The sequence below is a fragment of the Syngnathus leptorhynchus genome, chromosome 17, assembly GCF_054491065.1.
Source record: "Syngnathus leptorhynchus isolate UIUO chromosome 17, UIUO_Slep, whole genome shotgun sequence".
NCBI classification, from domain to species: Eukaryota; Metazoa; Chordata; class Actinopteri; order Syngnathiformes; family Syngnathidae; genus Syngnathus; species Syngnathus leptorhynchus.
Window position 1 is genome coordinate 5,526,633 of NC_141211.1, and position 15,959 is coordinate 5,542,591.

The 15,959-nt window shown below is 45.3% G+C and overlaps 1 protein-coding gene across 2 annotated transcripts in view; it reads left to right on the top strand.

The window, feature by feature from the left end:
* Nucleotides 1–15,959, top strand: part of gria4b (glutamate receptor, ionotropic, AMPA 4b) — a 32,650-nt gene that overhangs the window by 4,348 nt on the left and 12,343 nt on the right. For both annotated transcript variants that reach the window (XM_085935782.1, XM_085935783.1), the window contains exons 3-9: nt 10,143–10,382; nt 11,942–12,126; nt 13,097–13,150; nt 13,481–13,639; nt 14,489–14,656; nt 14,735–14,839; nt 15,659–15,769. In XM_085935782.1, coding sequence (XP_085791908.1) covers nt 10,143–10,382; nt 11,942–12,126; nt 13,097–13,150; nt 13,481–13,639; nt 14,489–14,656; nt 14,735–14,839; nt 15,659–15,769 — 1,022 coding nt within the window. The remainder of the gene's footprint in view (nt 1–10,142; nt 10,383–11,941; nt 12,127–13,096; nt 13,151–13,480; nt 13,640–14,488; nt 14,657–14,734; nt 14,840–15,658; nt 15,770–15,959) is intronic.

The following is a 15,959-nucleotide window of genomic DNA, read 5'->3' on the forward strand; positions in this document are numbered from 1 at the left end:
CTCATAAGCTATTGGAGTCATTAATGTGTAGCGATGCTGCTTTGGTTTGTTTGCTAAGGTCATATGCAAAATAAGTAAGAGTCAGATGACGGTGAAGCTAATACAGTCAAATTGGAGCCCTATTTTTAAAACAGCAAACTCGGTCAAATTACCTGAACCATCTAATTTGATTATTTTCTGTTGTTATTAATGTATTAAAATGGCAATAGGACTCAAAAGGATTGGCAAAACTATGACGTGGAGACTCTCGAGTGAACGATCTCTTTATGAACTTTGACTCGTCCCCTTTCTTCCTCGGCCCGTCCCTCCCCCTCCTCATCTATGTGCTGGTTATGTAAGTGCACCCCGAGGCGTGCGTATGCAGCCGTCCGTGTGTGTGTGTTCAGGTCACACAGTTCGAAAAAGAATTCCAGGGAGGCAATTTGCACCAAACAACAATTTACTGTTGCTTCCTGATACTGTTTGATGAGTGACATCACTGTTATGTACTTCATAGAATATTTAAAGTCAACAGTTAAGCTTTTTCTTTGGCTTTTTCTGCCACGCTTGGTCGAACGGTAAGGGAGCCGTCATCCCTGATTAAATACCTTCAGAGAGAGCTCATTTCTACCGGTGTCATTTCTGTCGAGGATAAATATTTTATTGGCAGGCTACATGTGTTGCTGCGCCGGTTGTGTTCTGGTGCAAGGTAAATGCCAGTTTCATCAACCCGTTTTATTAGCTCATCGATGGTGTTTTTTTTTTAAAAAAAACTGTTCTTTTCTTCCACAAACAGTAGTGTTGATGAATCATCAATCAGAATAACAATTATTTACCTGCTTCAGTGCAGTTGCCGTCTTCACTCCATTAAAACAAGAAACAAACAAAAAAATGGCTATTTTCGGGGATGTTCGGAAAGTTTCTCTCTCAAAACTAGGACAGGAAATCATGTCGAACTCTCTGTGTTGAGCGCTTTCCTCTCAAATTCCACTATCCCGCTGCGATATGTAAATATGGGAATCACTGTTTGGCAAACAGGCAAATTGGAAAAAAAATTAAATGCTAAAACAGTTGCATCTGTGGCGATCCCAAAATTTATGTCATCTTGCCCTCAAATGCAAACTTCCCCTATTATTTTGAAATTAGTCCATTTGACCCGCGACATGCTCAGATAATGAGAATTTTTTTTAAAAAGTCATCAAGTTCCTGGAACGGATGAGCGTGTTAATAATAATGCCGCCTGACCTTGAAGCGCTAATATCAACAATGTTCATGCAACATTAGCGCTAATGAAAGCCCAATGGATTGAAGGGGCACGACGCTATTTGAAGAAGGACAGACAAATGAATCAAAAACAATCACTACAGCTAAGTGACATGCCGGACCTGCAACAACAACAAAAAAAGTTAAACAAGAGCAAGAAGGATTCATTCTCTTGCATCCATTGGGAAAGCAACAAAGGTCACTTCAGGTCGCCTACTCCCCCTTCCTGTGGGGCCGGCCACATTGACGTGGAACTAATGAAGAGAGCGCATAATTCACAGCGTCCGTGACAGCTTTCTCCATCAAAGCTGGAAATTTAACGAGCGTGTAATCAGCAGGCTAATTGTTTGGACACGCCGGCACGTTCAACACGGATGATTTCTTTGTCTCCAGGTGAGCACACGTGTCGCCTACTAGCCATCAGATAGACGGAATTAGCTGCTTTTCTTCATTTTCCACCACTCCAATATCTCGATGCTATCTTGATTTTAATGCCAGTCTTCTCAATTATTTTGGGCTGTATCGTAAAGTACTTTTTAATGAACGCCTGCCATTTTCTAATGTTGAGTTGTTAACCTCGCTATCATAAAAGCCAGTGAAACCAAAATAAAGTCAAACGACTCCCGCTTCTGACATAGCGTGTTTGAAATCAATTTTGGCGGGCGCTGCTTTTTTTGTTGGCCTTCATAGCAAACATACTGTAGCATCTGATCAAGGCAGACTCCATCCCAGCGGCTCTCTCTATTCTGCGCACACGCCGACACACGTGCTGCAGCACACACTTTAACCTTTCACCTTATGCTACTCCTGCTCCATCAAATGATGACTGTTATTAGTGCAGATCATTACAAAGTTATCTGCTTCCTGCAAACCATTCAGTCGCTGTGCGTGTGTGTGTGGGCTTTATCTCTACAAAGCCGGCGATGGACGGCCTCGCCGTTTCAACTCTCTCCAGCGAGCCAGCGTAGAAAAGCGGCCTGATTGTAAGTTGATTGGCCAATTATTGCACTTTTATTGAGCGCGTCGATAAAACTTCTCAGCGGTGGTCTGTGGATGGAGGAACAAGTGAGGGAGAGGATGTAATGATTGCAACATCTCAGCCCTCACGTGAACTCTCACTCTGCTGAAGCGCTGTAGTGACTGCGATTTGGGTTTTTCAATTTGAGATTTTTTTTTTAAAAAAACATACAGTAAAAATAATGAGAATAGAACTAAACAATTTGTACACCATTTAATGATTCTGGGCACCAGGTGGTAGTATAATACAGATACACTTAATACACAAAGAGGAGTTTCACAACTAAGGGGCTCAATAAGATGCAATCATATATATATATATATTTTTTTTTTTTTTTATTCAAAGTGAATGTTAAGTCATGAACAAATATGCCCGCTGGCCACCAAAACTCTCCACCCAAAAGTCTTTCCCACTTTTGTTTTAAGAAAGCGAGTGTGGACAACCTCTGCTAATAGATGAGTTTTATAATGTTGAGCTGGGAAAAAAAAAAAGTAGCTTTGCTTTGCGGGAAACAACAAAGCAGCTGCATTCTCCAAAGCTTTTTTGGCACGTTTGCACACAGCTGATGTCAGGGCTTATATTTTGAGCGCTGCAGAGGATTTAGAGGGGGGGGGGCTTTTTATTTCTTCTTGGTTTTACATCGCCTGCCCTTGACATTTTGCAGTCCTCCATTCTGGCTCTCTAAGAGATTCAACGCGTCGAATTGTTGACTAGCCACCCCGCTACAATTTCCCGCCTTAATTTACCCCGTCGCAAATGATAATGAATTGTCCTTGAAAGCTGGCTGGGGATCTGAGACCCCCCTGTCCCCCAACCCAGCTCTTCGCCACTTCTATTTGAGTAAATCCGCTGACTTGCAGGATCCTGTGGGAACAGACTGCATGATGATGCACATTAACAGCCCGCAGAGAAAACACATTTTCCGAGCCGGACGTGATTCTAGTCGAGAAATGAGGAGAAAATGAAGCCATTGATCATATTATTAGCGATGCTGGTGCATCCAAATGGACAGATACTTTATTTATTAATAAACACCTTGACTTTTTATTAATAAACACCTTAACTCTCCAAAGTAGATCTGTTCTTGCGTAACAATATTTTTATTTTGGCTATTCAACTCACTCGTGGAAACAAAATGTGAATGCATGATTGCATTTTGAACTCCAAGTCAAATTCCATGTTTGGCATGCACAAACCTGGCCAATAAAGTTGATTCTGATTGTACGCATTTGACTTTGAAAGTTCAAGTGTCATTCAGGGATCTACTGCTTTGCAGTGAATAACAAGGTCACCTTATCCCGATCTTGTGCCACTTTCCATCCAAATTGCAGGCGGCTTTGTTTTACGGAACCTTTGACATTAAAGCCGCTTTTCTCCAGCGAAACCGACCGACCGCATGCAAGCAAGCGAGCACTAAGTGTCACAATCAGGACGTTTGTTATTAAGTTGACTCATCTCTCCTTGCTCTTTTAAATCCCGCAAACAAACATTGCTCACGCTGAGTCGTGCGTCGGGCCCAGATCCCCCCTGAAGTTATTTCCCAACTCCACAGGGATGCTCTGGTGGGTTAACGAGGCAGACAGGCCAGATGATTTTCTTCCTTGGTGATGAACGTCCAGCGTTCCTTCAACATGCATAATGCAAGGGCCCATTTCCCGGAAGAAATGAAATGAAACCCACTAGAAGTGTCGTCTCCGTTTTGAACACGGGATGTGGAGCGAGTGTGACATGTTGGTGGCAGTTCACTTCCTGTTTTGTCAAGTGGCAACTTTCGCCTTCACCGTCCATCCGTCAGCAGTTAAGGAAATAAGGACATATAGTCTCCCGTCCGTCTGGTTCTGCACTTCAGGTCACCTTGCAAGCGTATCGACTCAATAGCACTGCACTCGAGTGCAAATAAGAGCCCGTGGTTGGTCTCTGAGAAGATAAATCCCCAGCCCAAGCGCTGTTGCGCACACTTGTTAGCGCCTGTAATGAGGTCAGAGTTAGCGCTGCCTCACTCCGCTGGAGATTTATACAGAGATGAAGAGGTCCAGCTGTCTTGCAGTGGCCCTGCCATGAAGATGCATGTACCATCCGCTACGGCAGCTTAAAGGAAGGTGGAGAATACTGCGGGGTTATGTAGGCAGCTCTGGAGAGTCATGACTCAGTCGGTGAATCCTTGTGATTTATTTACAGCTGGCGGCACAAAGGGGTGGCCCACCAGGGCACTTCCCTCCTGAAATATGCTTTGACCCCCCAGGTGGGAAGCCAGATAATTGATTTATGGGTATTTTGTTTTTCCTGGAATTTTCCCCCAGAGTTCCACCTGACCCCATAGAAATCAGAGAATTAATCTTGACTGTCATTTTTTGAAGAATATTTCAGGTGTGTGAATTTTTTTTAATTTTGTTTTGTAGACCTTGTGAGGAAAAATATTGTAGTTAGCTCTGTCAGTGGTTTGGGAGGTATTTATTTGATTGGAGTTCCCTCACTGTTTGAGTTCCATCAGCTTTGGAGGATCCGCTATCTCCTTGTCGACCGCTCACCAGATTGCACATTGTACATTGTTACGGAAAGGCGGGAGCGAGTAACGCTTCCCACTAATAAGAGTCAACAAACGCTCATCTTAGGAGGTCACGCTTGTTTTTACGCCAGAGGGGAATACAACTCAAATCGCTGCACCAAGCCTGCGAACGTAACAACATTTCTCGATTATTCATGTTCACTTTGAATAATGCAAAGTGTTTACCTTTGCTGACAGTGCCTATTTCACAATAACAAGTACGCCGGCCGGCCGGGCATGCATGGGAACGCTTGCCTCGCTTGTTTGCCAATTCCCAGGAGTGAGCGGTGGCAGCACAAGCGGAGAAGAAATTGGGCGTCTGAACCCAGATAATGTTTGCTTTTGACGTAGACTTTAGCGCTCAACTTGGACACACACACAAAGTACGGAGTCCCCAATGACGCTGAGATGTGACTTTTCCATCTTGTTTATATTCTAACATAATTTGGAAATTTTAGATATCGGATGAATTTATGTTAGAGATGTTTCTCTCTTATAGCTTCGGTGACCGCTTGTCCATTTTATTCCGTGTCCGCCTTTGGATGTTTTCTGCCCGTCTGAGCGGCTTTCAGCGCTTTCTAAAAATAGGGCAAACGTCTCGGTAGCGGTCAGCGCAAGTTAGCGCACACAGCATGTCAGTTATGGTAGGTCATTGTTGCATTTATTTGTAATGGCGTCATTTTGTTTTCCTAGAACTACTCCATTTTTTTTTCCCCTTAAATGAGATGAGCACTAAAAGTTGCACAATCTAGTTTGGTCCCCGGTCTGAGCCTCGTTGATATTCAAACAGTAACGTGCAGCTCTGCTATCTTCAATTGTGACATGACAAAAGACAGATTAACACCAGCGACGACGCATTGACGAATGGAAGCGGGAACGAGCGTGACGTGATCCAACGGGAAAGGAGGAAGGTTGACAAGGGCGGGCCAACATATTAGCCATCTTCATCCGAGCTGGATCCTTTTCTTCTGTCCTCATTTTGCCCTCAACCCGTCCACCCTCTTATGGCATTTTCTTCGAGTCCCACCTCCGCCAGGCACACATGAGTAAAGAGAATCCATCTGGTGACGGAGCTGGTAGAAGGCCCAGCGCGAGCGAGCCTGTGTCTTTAAATTCCACTCAACTCCACACGTGTGTGACGCTGAGCTGATCTGACAGCATCGAGGGAAAAGAGAGAGAAAAAAAAAAAAAACTGTTGTCCTCAGACCAAAAGTCCTCCAAGCTCTGCCACGGTTTAAGTGTGGCTGGGTGGACGCAAGGCGCTGTCTGAAAACTCAGTGAGGCAGAGTGCGCTTTATCCTTCCCAACATGGAGATGACTCCAGGCGTGCATGCATGCGTGCGCAAGCGTGTATGTAATATGTGCGCTCTCTCTCATGTGGCTCCTTCAACGATGCTAGATCTCACCGATAGTACTCGAATGGCTCGAATGTTCATTCCGCAGCTCTTTTCGAGGCCCGCGTAGTGCCGCCGGTCGCTAATGCTGTGATGATGTGTTAGGTGAGACCAAAGACTTTGACAGTTAAGACTGAAGACTTTGGTTGAGATGGAATCATTTGGTGCCTTTGAGAGCATTATGCCAGACTGACCCCAAATTTGTATTCTTGAGACTTCCAGATGGGTCCCATTCAGTGCTCCATTCTGTCAGACACCAGGTTTTAGTTGCAGTCGGCTCCGATAACATGTATGTTGCTTCCCAATCAATTTCCCCATACCTCCCCGCTTTCTGGTTATCTCATGTTTTATGTATGCTAAGTGGTTACAAGGAATTTTGTTTGCGCGTCCCTCGGTGGTTAAAATATTCATTTTTGAGGCGCTCCCGGCAATCTCCTCCAGCGAGCTTCTCGGCGACATTATTAGCGCTTTTATTTGTTGTGTTTTGATGCCTCGCGACGTAAATGTGTTTCGGCTCGAGCGGATTTCTGATTGGTGGGGGTTTGGGTGCGCCTGGTGTCTGCGTGCGGTCATATCTATATTTTACCCTTCTGTCACATGCCCCCCCCCCCCCCCCCCGCCACTTAGTGTAATTGTGTCGCTCCACTTCAGTTCTGATTTTATGCAACACTTTGCCGATAGTCTCCCTGTATGATGGATGCCAGGCTTTATTTTTTTTTATTGAATCTATTTGCCCAACTGTATTCAGGCATCCTGCTTCATTTATTTCACAAGTACCCAAAAAGATTGTACTCCTGGATCGGGCTAATGACAAGCAATTAAGTATTAATTCATTAGGCAGCAAGACTTATATGACACTTTTTTTTTTCCAAAAGGGAGGAGAAAACACATTCATTAAGAAAAGACGTCATAAACGGTTGTGTTAGACAGCTTTATCACCGGAAATAGCACTTTGTCAAAGTCGTTTAGAAATTTGCTTGCTAACAGCCGTGAGCAACCTTCGGGTGTTTTTATTTAAATTGTGCAATTTTTTTCTTTTTTGTGCTGTCGTAAAATTTTGCTCATGTTAAAAATCCGTTTTACACAATATATCCTCTTCTAAGATAATTCATTTCTCCATTTTATTGCAAGTTCAACTTGGCACAAATTGTTACGTATAAGTATGTTGTTGAATATTATGCCAAATGCTGCCTGGAGCTCATGTATAGTTGAATTGTAAATGGTCGCCCCCAATCACTCTGCATGGATGCCTTTGTTTGCCATTTCTTTCTTGTTTTTTTTTTCCTGTCATTTCAACGCCACTCTGATTCAGAAGTGCGCTTTAATTAGAGGCGAGCGAGGCCTTATAATATTATGTCCACGTGCTGCGTAAAAGGCGAGCGCTAATGCTTTTCAACATGCAGTGTCAGGCTGCCTGATTGGAAGACGGCCTCGTGTGGAAATGATGAGTGCGCTTGTCCCCCCTACCACATTCCCCCCCCCCCCCTCTCTTCCCTCTGAGCCATCACTTTGAAAGCTAAGGCACGCTGGGAGACAAAATCAAGCTGACACAAGTGCACCAACGTACGCGTGTGTGTGTTCTTGCAATATGTGTGTGTGTGCAGTTATGCTCTTTCAGTAGCCCTCATGCATTATGGGAAAATGTGTTGCCTTGATGTCCGATGGGACCCCCCCGCCCCTCCCTCCTCTGTCTCTTGGATCTTCTTCTTTTTTCATATGTGAATGTTCACAAATGCGGACACGCGTGCACTTGAGTGCACACGTGCTTTATTCAAGCTGACACACACACGTACACGTGTGCACATACGGAGCTGTGTGGTACACAGCGTTATTTCCGGAAGGACGTGATGCCCTCTGTTTTCTCGCTTCCCATTGCTGCTCGTCTTACAAGGATTTGACTTCAGCAGTGGCAAGTCAAAGGTCGCCACATAGTAAATCCCAAGGTCATATTTCAATGATCAAAAAGTTGATTCTTTATTGCGATTATGATGATACATGATTGTCGTTATAAATATCGTAGTCGTCGTATAGTATTTATGCCCTTTCCTGCATTGTGGCTGTCATAAAAGTGGTATTTTAATCACGCTGGCTTTCTTTTTCACGGCTCCCTCATTGGAGGGCGACGTTATCGACGTTGAAGCCCGCAGACGCCTCCACAAAAGGGACTCTTCTATTGTTTGCCTTTGCGTGCCTCTCGCTGCTTCATTCTCAACCAGTCAATGGAGACGTTTTTGTGCAGTTGATCTCGTGCTGTGAAAGGATGTCATTAAAAGCATCTAACGCTCATTTCTAGCCATTAGATCTCACTCGATAGAAGATAGAAATGTCATTGAAAGAAAAATAATGTCCATAGGTGGGAATGGGAGTGCGAATAGTAGTTTGTCTATTCGTGCTCTTCACGGAGAAGCCTCAAAACTAAATTGCCTGTAGGTGTAAATGGAAATTGTTGTCTGCGCCCTATGATTGGCTCTGGACCGTGAATGAATTTACTTTTCTTTTTCTTTTTTTTACCTTAAAATTCTAGACTTGTTTGATACATTTTTGCCCCGGTCTACAAAATTTCACCCGAAGCACATAACAAAGCAGCTAAGTGCTCAGAAATCATGCCAGGCCAGCACAGAAAGAAAAATTTTTTTTTGTAGTATATAAACTCTTAAAGACGACAAAAACGTTGCTTTATTTTTTTTTTTTTTATCTCACAGAAATGACGTGCTGAAGTCCCGTTTGTGTGTCACACGCATGCAAGTCTGAAGCATTGATCAGCTGCTGCACAATGTGTGTGTGTGCTGTGTGTGACCTGTTTGTGCAGTGGAGTGTAAGGCTAGCGGATGCGCTTTCAGGGTCACCGCTGGTGTGGGCCTAAATGGACCAGTCCAGGATTCCGTGGGACCGCCCACGAGGTCACAACGGTGCACGCCGTGTGAGCCGCCGTGACACTGATGGATCGCCCGCTATCGGCTTTTGTGCGGCGGCGGCGAGTCTACCTCGTGGAATGATTAAAAAATATCCCTGAAGGTGTTAATAGTACAATCAAAGAGCTGTGCTGCTAGTTTAAAAGCATCTCCTAATACTAGTTTCACTTCATTTGGTGGGCATATCCATCTTAACAGGACACCAGTAGTGGTGCTAGATGGGAGACCGCAGGGGCACTGCCTCCCTCAGAAACATGCCAGATGATTGACATTTTGACTTTCTGAGATATTCTTTGTCATGCATGTGTGTATGTGTGTGTGTGAAGCCCCAGAGAGGACATGAATGGGCTGTGAGCATTTTCAACCTGCTTTCTTGCTCGAGCGGAGCCGCTCTCAAGCGCAACACCACTGCTCCCGAGGGCCGTCATCTTTCAATGTGGACGTCATGCACAGCCGTTATTCAGCTTTGGACTCTACTGCGAGGCTTTCTTGCTAGAAGACAGATTTGTAAAAGGTGCTAAAGAAACAATGGTTGCATTATCGTAGCAAAAGTTGCTGACATCACGTGTGACGCCCCTCTCGTTTATAGCAAGGAGTTAAAGGACCCTACGGAGCTTCTTTCGGTAGGTTGGCCGAGGAGGACGATGCTCATTATCTTCCCATTGCGTTGGGCAATTACAGTAGACAAGGCACAGTCTTACCATAATGAGATCTCCCTTAAGCAGTCCACCAGTCGTTTTTTGAATTCAAAGTGTGGCCAACAAAACGCCTCGTGCAGCCTTTTCGCATTTTGCACACGAAATAGTCTTTCTCTGCAGAAGGAAATTAAAATATTTTCCTTTATTCCTTTTGGTCAAATGCCTGAATCTGAGTTTTGATGACAAAATCAAATTTATTAGCATTAGCATTGAGCTAATGTAGCAGTCACAGAAGATCCAAATTAGCAAATGACTCCTTAACTGAGATCTGAAATGAGGTGCACTGATTGTCCTAGCATTATTTAATTTTTTTTTTTTATTCTGGCCCCACAGTTTGCTCCCAGTACTCCCGAGGTGTCTTCGCCATCTTCGGCCTCTACGACAAGCGCTCGGTCCATACGTTGACGTCCTTCTGCAGCGCGCTCCACATCTCCCTCATCACGCCCAGCTTCCCCACCGAGGGCGAGAGCCAGTTCACCCTGCAACTCCGGCCATCCATCCGGGGGGCGCTCTTGTCCTTGCTGGACCACTACGACTGGAACAAGTTTGTCTTTCTCTACGACACCGATCGGGGTGAGTTTCCCACTTGGCTTTCATCCTTTTTTTTTTGTCTATCATGACATAAAAAAGTCTCAAGAACCCATTTCTGAAAGCACACATTTATGATAAAACCATGACCAAATGTTTTACATTCACTTTTGAGGAGATATCCTTTTTAAAAAAAAAAAAAAAAAAGAACCATTGAATCCCAAATAATTGCATCCGACAGGTGTAAATGGCGTTATCGCCGTTGTCCAGCGCCATTTGATTAATACTGGCTCATTTCCTGTATGGCTGCCGCCCCTGAAATTGCACACACCACGGCGTAAAATAATGGTGCTACTTTGTCCGCAGCATGCCGCCGGGTGGAGAAGGCCGATCGATATCGCAGTGCAGCTCTTGGTCCAAATGTTGCGGCTCGTGTTCTCCCCCCCCCGCCGGCTCCCTCACCTGAAGTCCCTATTGTGCCTTTCAGGGACTTTTCTTTCCCTGTTGATAGTCTGGCATCCAATCTTTTGCCTCTGCCGCATTTTATGTATGCCAGAGAGAATCAATAGTGTCACATATCCATGACAAGGCTGGATCACATCTCACTTTTCATATTTTCCACAACGCATTCAAATGTTTTTCATTCCCTCTGCAGAGGTTGCGGTGTCAGGACGGATTCACATTTGTTCATCAAACGCCCTTCCCTCACTTTTTCCTTCTCTTACTTTCACGCTCGGCAATGTTGAAAAGCCATTCGACTCGCTCCGCAAAGATGATGTCTTTTTTAATGAGTCAGGGCTTGTCCGTCAAAAGCGGACATAGGTTTCAAAAATAGAATGCCGCTTGCAGGAAAAAAAAAAGAAAGAAACGAGCATGTAAAAAATGAGGACGGGCCAGTCATGCTGTAAACAAAACAATATTTCTTCCCTGGCTAGCGGCTGCTCGTACACGTAGTGATGGATGGCTCGTTTTTTGGGAAAACATAATATTTCCTATCTGCTGTCTAAAAGCGCAATGTAAGAAGGAAGCGACACACATGCAGAAAATCTTAAGTGGATCAACAACCGGATTGGCGTGGCTTTGTGTGAATACAAGATTTTCAACATGTGATATAACTAGACAGGTGCAGGAGTACCTAATATTTCGACTTGGATGTGTGCAATCTCCCTCTGCGCCGTCTTCTCCCGAGTGGCTTGGTAGTGTTTGAAGAGGTGCAGGTGGGAAGGAAGGAGTGTGTGGGTGGGTGGGTTGCCAGAGTGCAGGTTAAGCCACTAATTGGTAGCAAAGGGAGTCAGGTTGCCAGACTGTGATGGCCACTAGGAGGGGCCGTTTAAAGGGGGACATCTGTTCCTGCCGGCGAACAGCCGCTGCCCTCGCAGCTCGCCGCAATCACAGCTCTTCTTTTCAAAGCAACCTGACAAGGTGGCCAACCCCGCCACCCGACGACAGCATGTGCACGCGGGATCCATTCATGAAAGTCGACACCAAGTCAGACGTTTTGCTTTCAAAGCAGCCATTTTGGATCAATTCCAAGAATGGTTGAAGTTGAATTTTCTTCCACTGGTGCACGGACGTGATTTGACGCGAGTTACGTTTGGTTTCAGGTTACGCCATCTTGCAGGCCATCATGGAGAGGGCGGGGCAAAACAACTGGCAGGTGAGCGCCATCTGCGTGGAAAACTTCAACGACGCCAACTACCGACGACTCCTGGAAGACCTGGACCGGCGGCAGGAGAAGAAATTTGTGATTGACCTGGAGGCTGAGAGACTGCAGAACATGCTGGAACAGGTAATGGGGCCAAATGGGCCAAAGTCACACTTTGCTCTTGCTCGTGAGTGATATTTTAGCAATGATAGCTAGACTGTGCATTTTCTTAATATGGTGCTAATGGAGTGCATACATTCATGTCTTTCTCAGTGCGTACGCCTTTCATCGATGTTTGTCTCGCAGTCTTTGAGCGGGCCAATAGAAAAAGATTGTTCTGATCTGGAGTAATGTTCTACTTTGGCGTAAACACGCTCACCTTCCCGAGCCCCCCCACACACATCTTTCCGCAGGGGCAACTGGTGTCTGTTCAATTATTCACCCAATCTCCACTCTTGACATCTGCCAAACCATTTACGCTTTACACTCCCTTATGCCCCCCGAGACGCGGCGTATGTCGCTGAACACGCTGTGCTAGTTTGTGCTCAAATTTCACCTTTTAGTTTGGATCCATTCAAAATGACATTGTTTGTATCTATAAAGCGCATTTTTTCAACATTTATGTCCCAAACTGACTGAAAACTGGGATATTGATTGATAACACAATAATATTGTTGCAATATTGCGCTTCCTGATTGATAGTATAAGCATATTTTTTCTGTATCTCAGTAGTGTCATCTTTCTTCCAGTCGCCCTATGAATTTTTTTTTTTTTTTTTTTTTTATATCATATTATCTCCCTTACAAACTCTCTGGAGAAATTTAAATTGTTTCTTTTTTTTCGCTGCTTAGTTCACACTCCCAGTTAAGTGCTTGTCCAGTGGGATTTTCCAGCAGATGTCAGCTTTCAAAATCACTTTTTATCAACACGTGGCTTGTGCGTGTGTGTGCGTCACACCATTGTGTGCGCTTTGTCTGAACATATTTACGTCTGGACACGCTAGCTAGCTTGCCCGTCACGCGCATGGCTTAATGCAATTAACGTGCGATGATGTCACGCTGTCAATTTTAACTCTGTAACCCCCTCCCCCACTGCCATCATTGTCTCTTTGCAGATTGTCAGCGTGGGAAAACACGTCAAAGGCTACCACTACATCATGGCCAACCTGGTGAGAACCAAAATTAAAAAAAAAATCTTCTTTATGTGTTAAGTGAGGCTAGCTTCAAATCTTGCTAGCTGCATCAAGACTGCAAACGTGACCTTTCAGCTCACCTGCTGTGAAACATGGACCATTTTGGGTTCTGTTCTTCAGCCACACTACTCTATGATGTCAATTTCACTCAATTTCTGTATTAATTCAAGCTATTTCAGTCCTAATAGCAAAAGCAGCATATCATTTCACGCGCTATTCCAACATATATGAGGCCACGCAATCAGCGCACGCCGCACATCTGCAATTTCTGCCGTGACGAGTCTTTGTGTTCGTGGTCCCCTCAAGGGTTTCAAGGACATCAATCTGGAGCGCTTCATGCATGGCGGCGCCAACGTGACGGGTTTCCAGCTGGTGGACTTCAGCAATCCCATGGTTATCAAATTGATGCAGCGCTGGAACAAGCTGGATCAAAGAGAGTACCCGGGCTCCGATGCGCCGCCCAAGGTATAGCAAGCACGCTTGCTGGGCTCGCTGCTATATGTAGCACAATGTAGCGCAAAGCATTCGTGGGCCCGGCGGTAGCGCCACGGTCGGCTTGGCAGCGGCCCATCATCCGCCGCGATGTGACAGACTGACCCAATTTGCTGTTTGTTGCACGGACAGCGAATGGCAGTGGGGCAAGTGGGCGGTCAGAAAACGCCTGCAAATCTTGAGCAAATCTTTATTCTTATATTTATGAAGCAGCTGCAGCGGCGTGGAAAGAGTGTGCCTCACTCTTCGGAATATTCAGCAGAGTTTCTTGCTGAATTACTATAGCAAATATCCAACGACAAAAATTAGCTAAAAAGTGTCCAAATTGCCAACAACAGTAAAAATAATGCAAACTGTTTTGTTTGCATCCATGTTTATGTATACTCGTTTTGCTACTAATGGCAACGGCCCAACGAATGCTGCTGGTGGTGCAAAAAAAAAACAAGGAAAAAGGAAAAAGTGTTTGTAGAACTAAAGGCCTGCGTGCGGTGTATGTAAGTAGACGCTGCGGGCCTCTTGTCAGCGTGAAGAAAAGGACGAGGACGACGGCCGCGCTAAAAGAATAGCGCGGCGGCGAGCTAATGAATAGGAGGAAGCCAAGCTGATGAACTCCCGCTAGTCACAATGATTAAAGTCAGGCTGTTTGCGCCCCGTGCGGGCTAAACACTCGCTCTTCATCTTTGCACCAGTCCCCGCAATTGCTCTAATGGATATATAGGAGAGGTAAACACAAATATTCATCCAGTCTTTAGGTGAACGAGAAACAAGAGCAGCGTGCAAATGATTTGTGCTGAAGAATAAAGCTAGCATCCTACCTCGCAGTACACTTCGGCGTTGACGTACGACGGCGTGATGGTGATGGCCGAAGCGTTCAGGAACCTGCGCAGGCAAAAGGTGGACATTTCCCGCCGGGGGAACGCCGGCGATTGCCTGGCCAACCCCGCCGCCCCGTGGAACCAGGGCATGGACATGGAGCGTACTCTCAAACAGGTGGACTTCCACGCGCCTCTCATTTGCAAAGTCCTTTTCCCCGTCACAATTAATTGATTGCCATGCTTTTGTGTTTAGGTGCGGCTGCAGGGATTAACAGGTAATGTCCAGTTTGACCACTATGGCCGCAGGGTCAACTACACGATGGACGTGTTTGAGCTGAAGAATAATGGACCCAGACGGGTAAAGCATCACACCGTGCTTCCTTCATTCCGACATCACGATGTTTCTTTCGTACACCTTATTTCAATTCATACCTTACTTCAACTACATTTGCTTCGATACATGTTTGACTTCAAAGTGACTCCAACTTACCTGACTTCCTCCAAATAAATGCCTTACTCTAAATGAACAACTTAACGCAAAAACGTCTGACTTTAGATAAAGCGCTTCCTGTGAATAAACATTTGACTTCAAGCTTAACTCCAAATAAATAGCTTACTTCCAATAAATGGCTGATTCGAAAGAAACGCCTTACTTCCAAAGAAGCTGTCAGCTACTTTTCTTTGAGTCGCCGACAATGAATGGCTTCGAGAATTGAAGATGGCATTGTGGGGAAAAGTAGGAATTGGGTCAAATGATGGAAGTGGCCATCAATCAAGCGGCGCTTTGGCCTCTCACGCAAGGATGGGAAGGTGCCGTTAGGACACACATCTTGCTTTCCCTCCTATTTGACGTGTTCTTCAATCATCTGATCGAACTGGAGGTGGCGGACACTCACAGCCCCTTTGCGTTTTTCTTTGGGCCCCATCCCATCCATCTCATCCATCCATCCATCCATCTATCCATCCATCCATCCATCCATCTATCCATCCATTCCATCCATCCATCCATCCATCCATCCATCCATCCATCCCATCCATCCACCCAACAGATGCTAGTTTTGACGTTTCAAGTAAACACCTTACTCGGAATAAATCCCCAAAAATATAAAGCGCCAATAATGTGTGTACAAAAAGTCCGTCCATGAGGGTTCTTAGCCTGGTCTGGTTGTCCCTCCAGATCGGCTACTGGAACGACGGCGACAAACTGGTGCTGATCCAGGACTCGCCGCTCCTCCCCAACGACACGTCTGGCATGGAGAACCGCACGGTGGTGGTCACCACCATTATGGTAAGACCACAGCCTGCCTTGCCTCATTCTTGCTCACTTGCACTCACACGACGGACAACAAGGATGTGCTTGCAATTTTGCCACATACACCTTTGTAATATGATCATGTCGCTATTGAGAGGAAACGGCAACAAAACAGCTTGATAGCCACATTAACAAGTCTCACAAACTCAAATCCAGCCAAGATTAA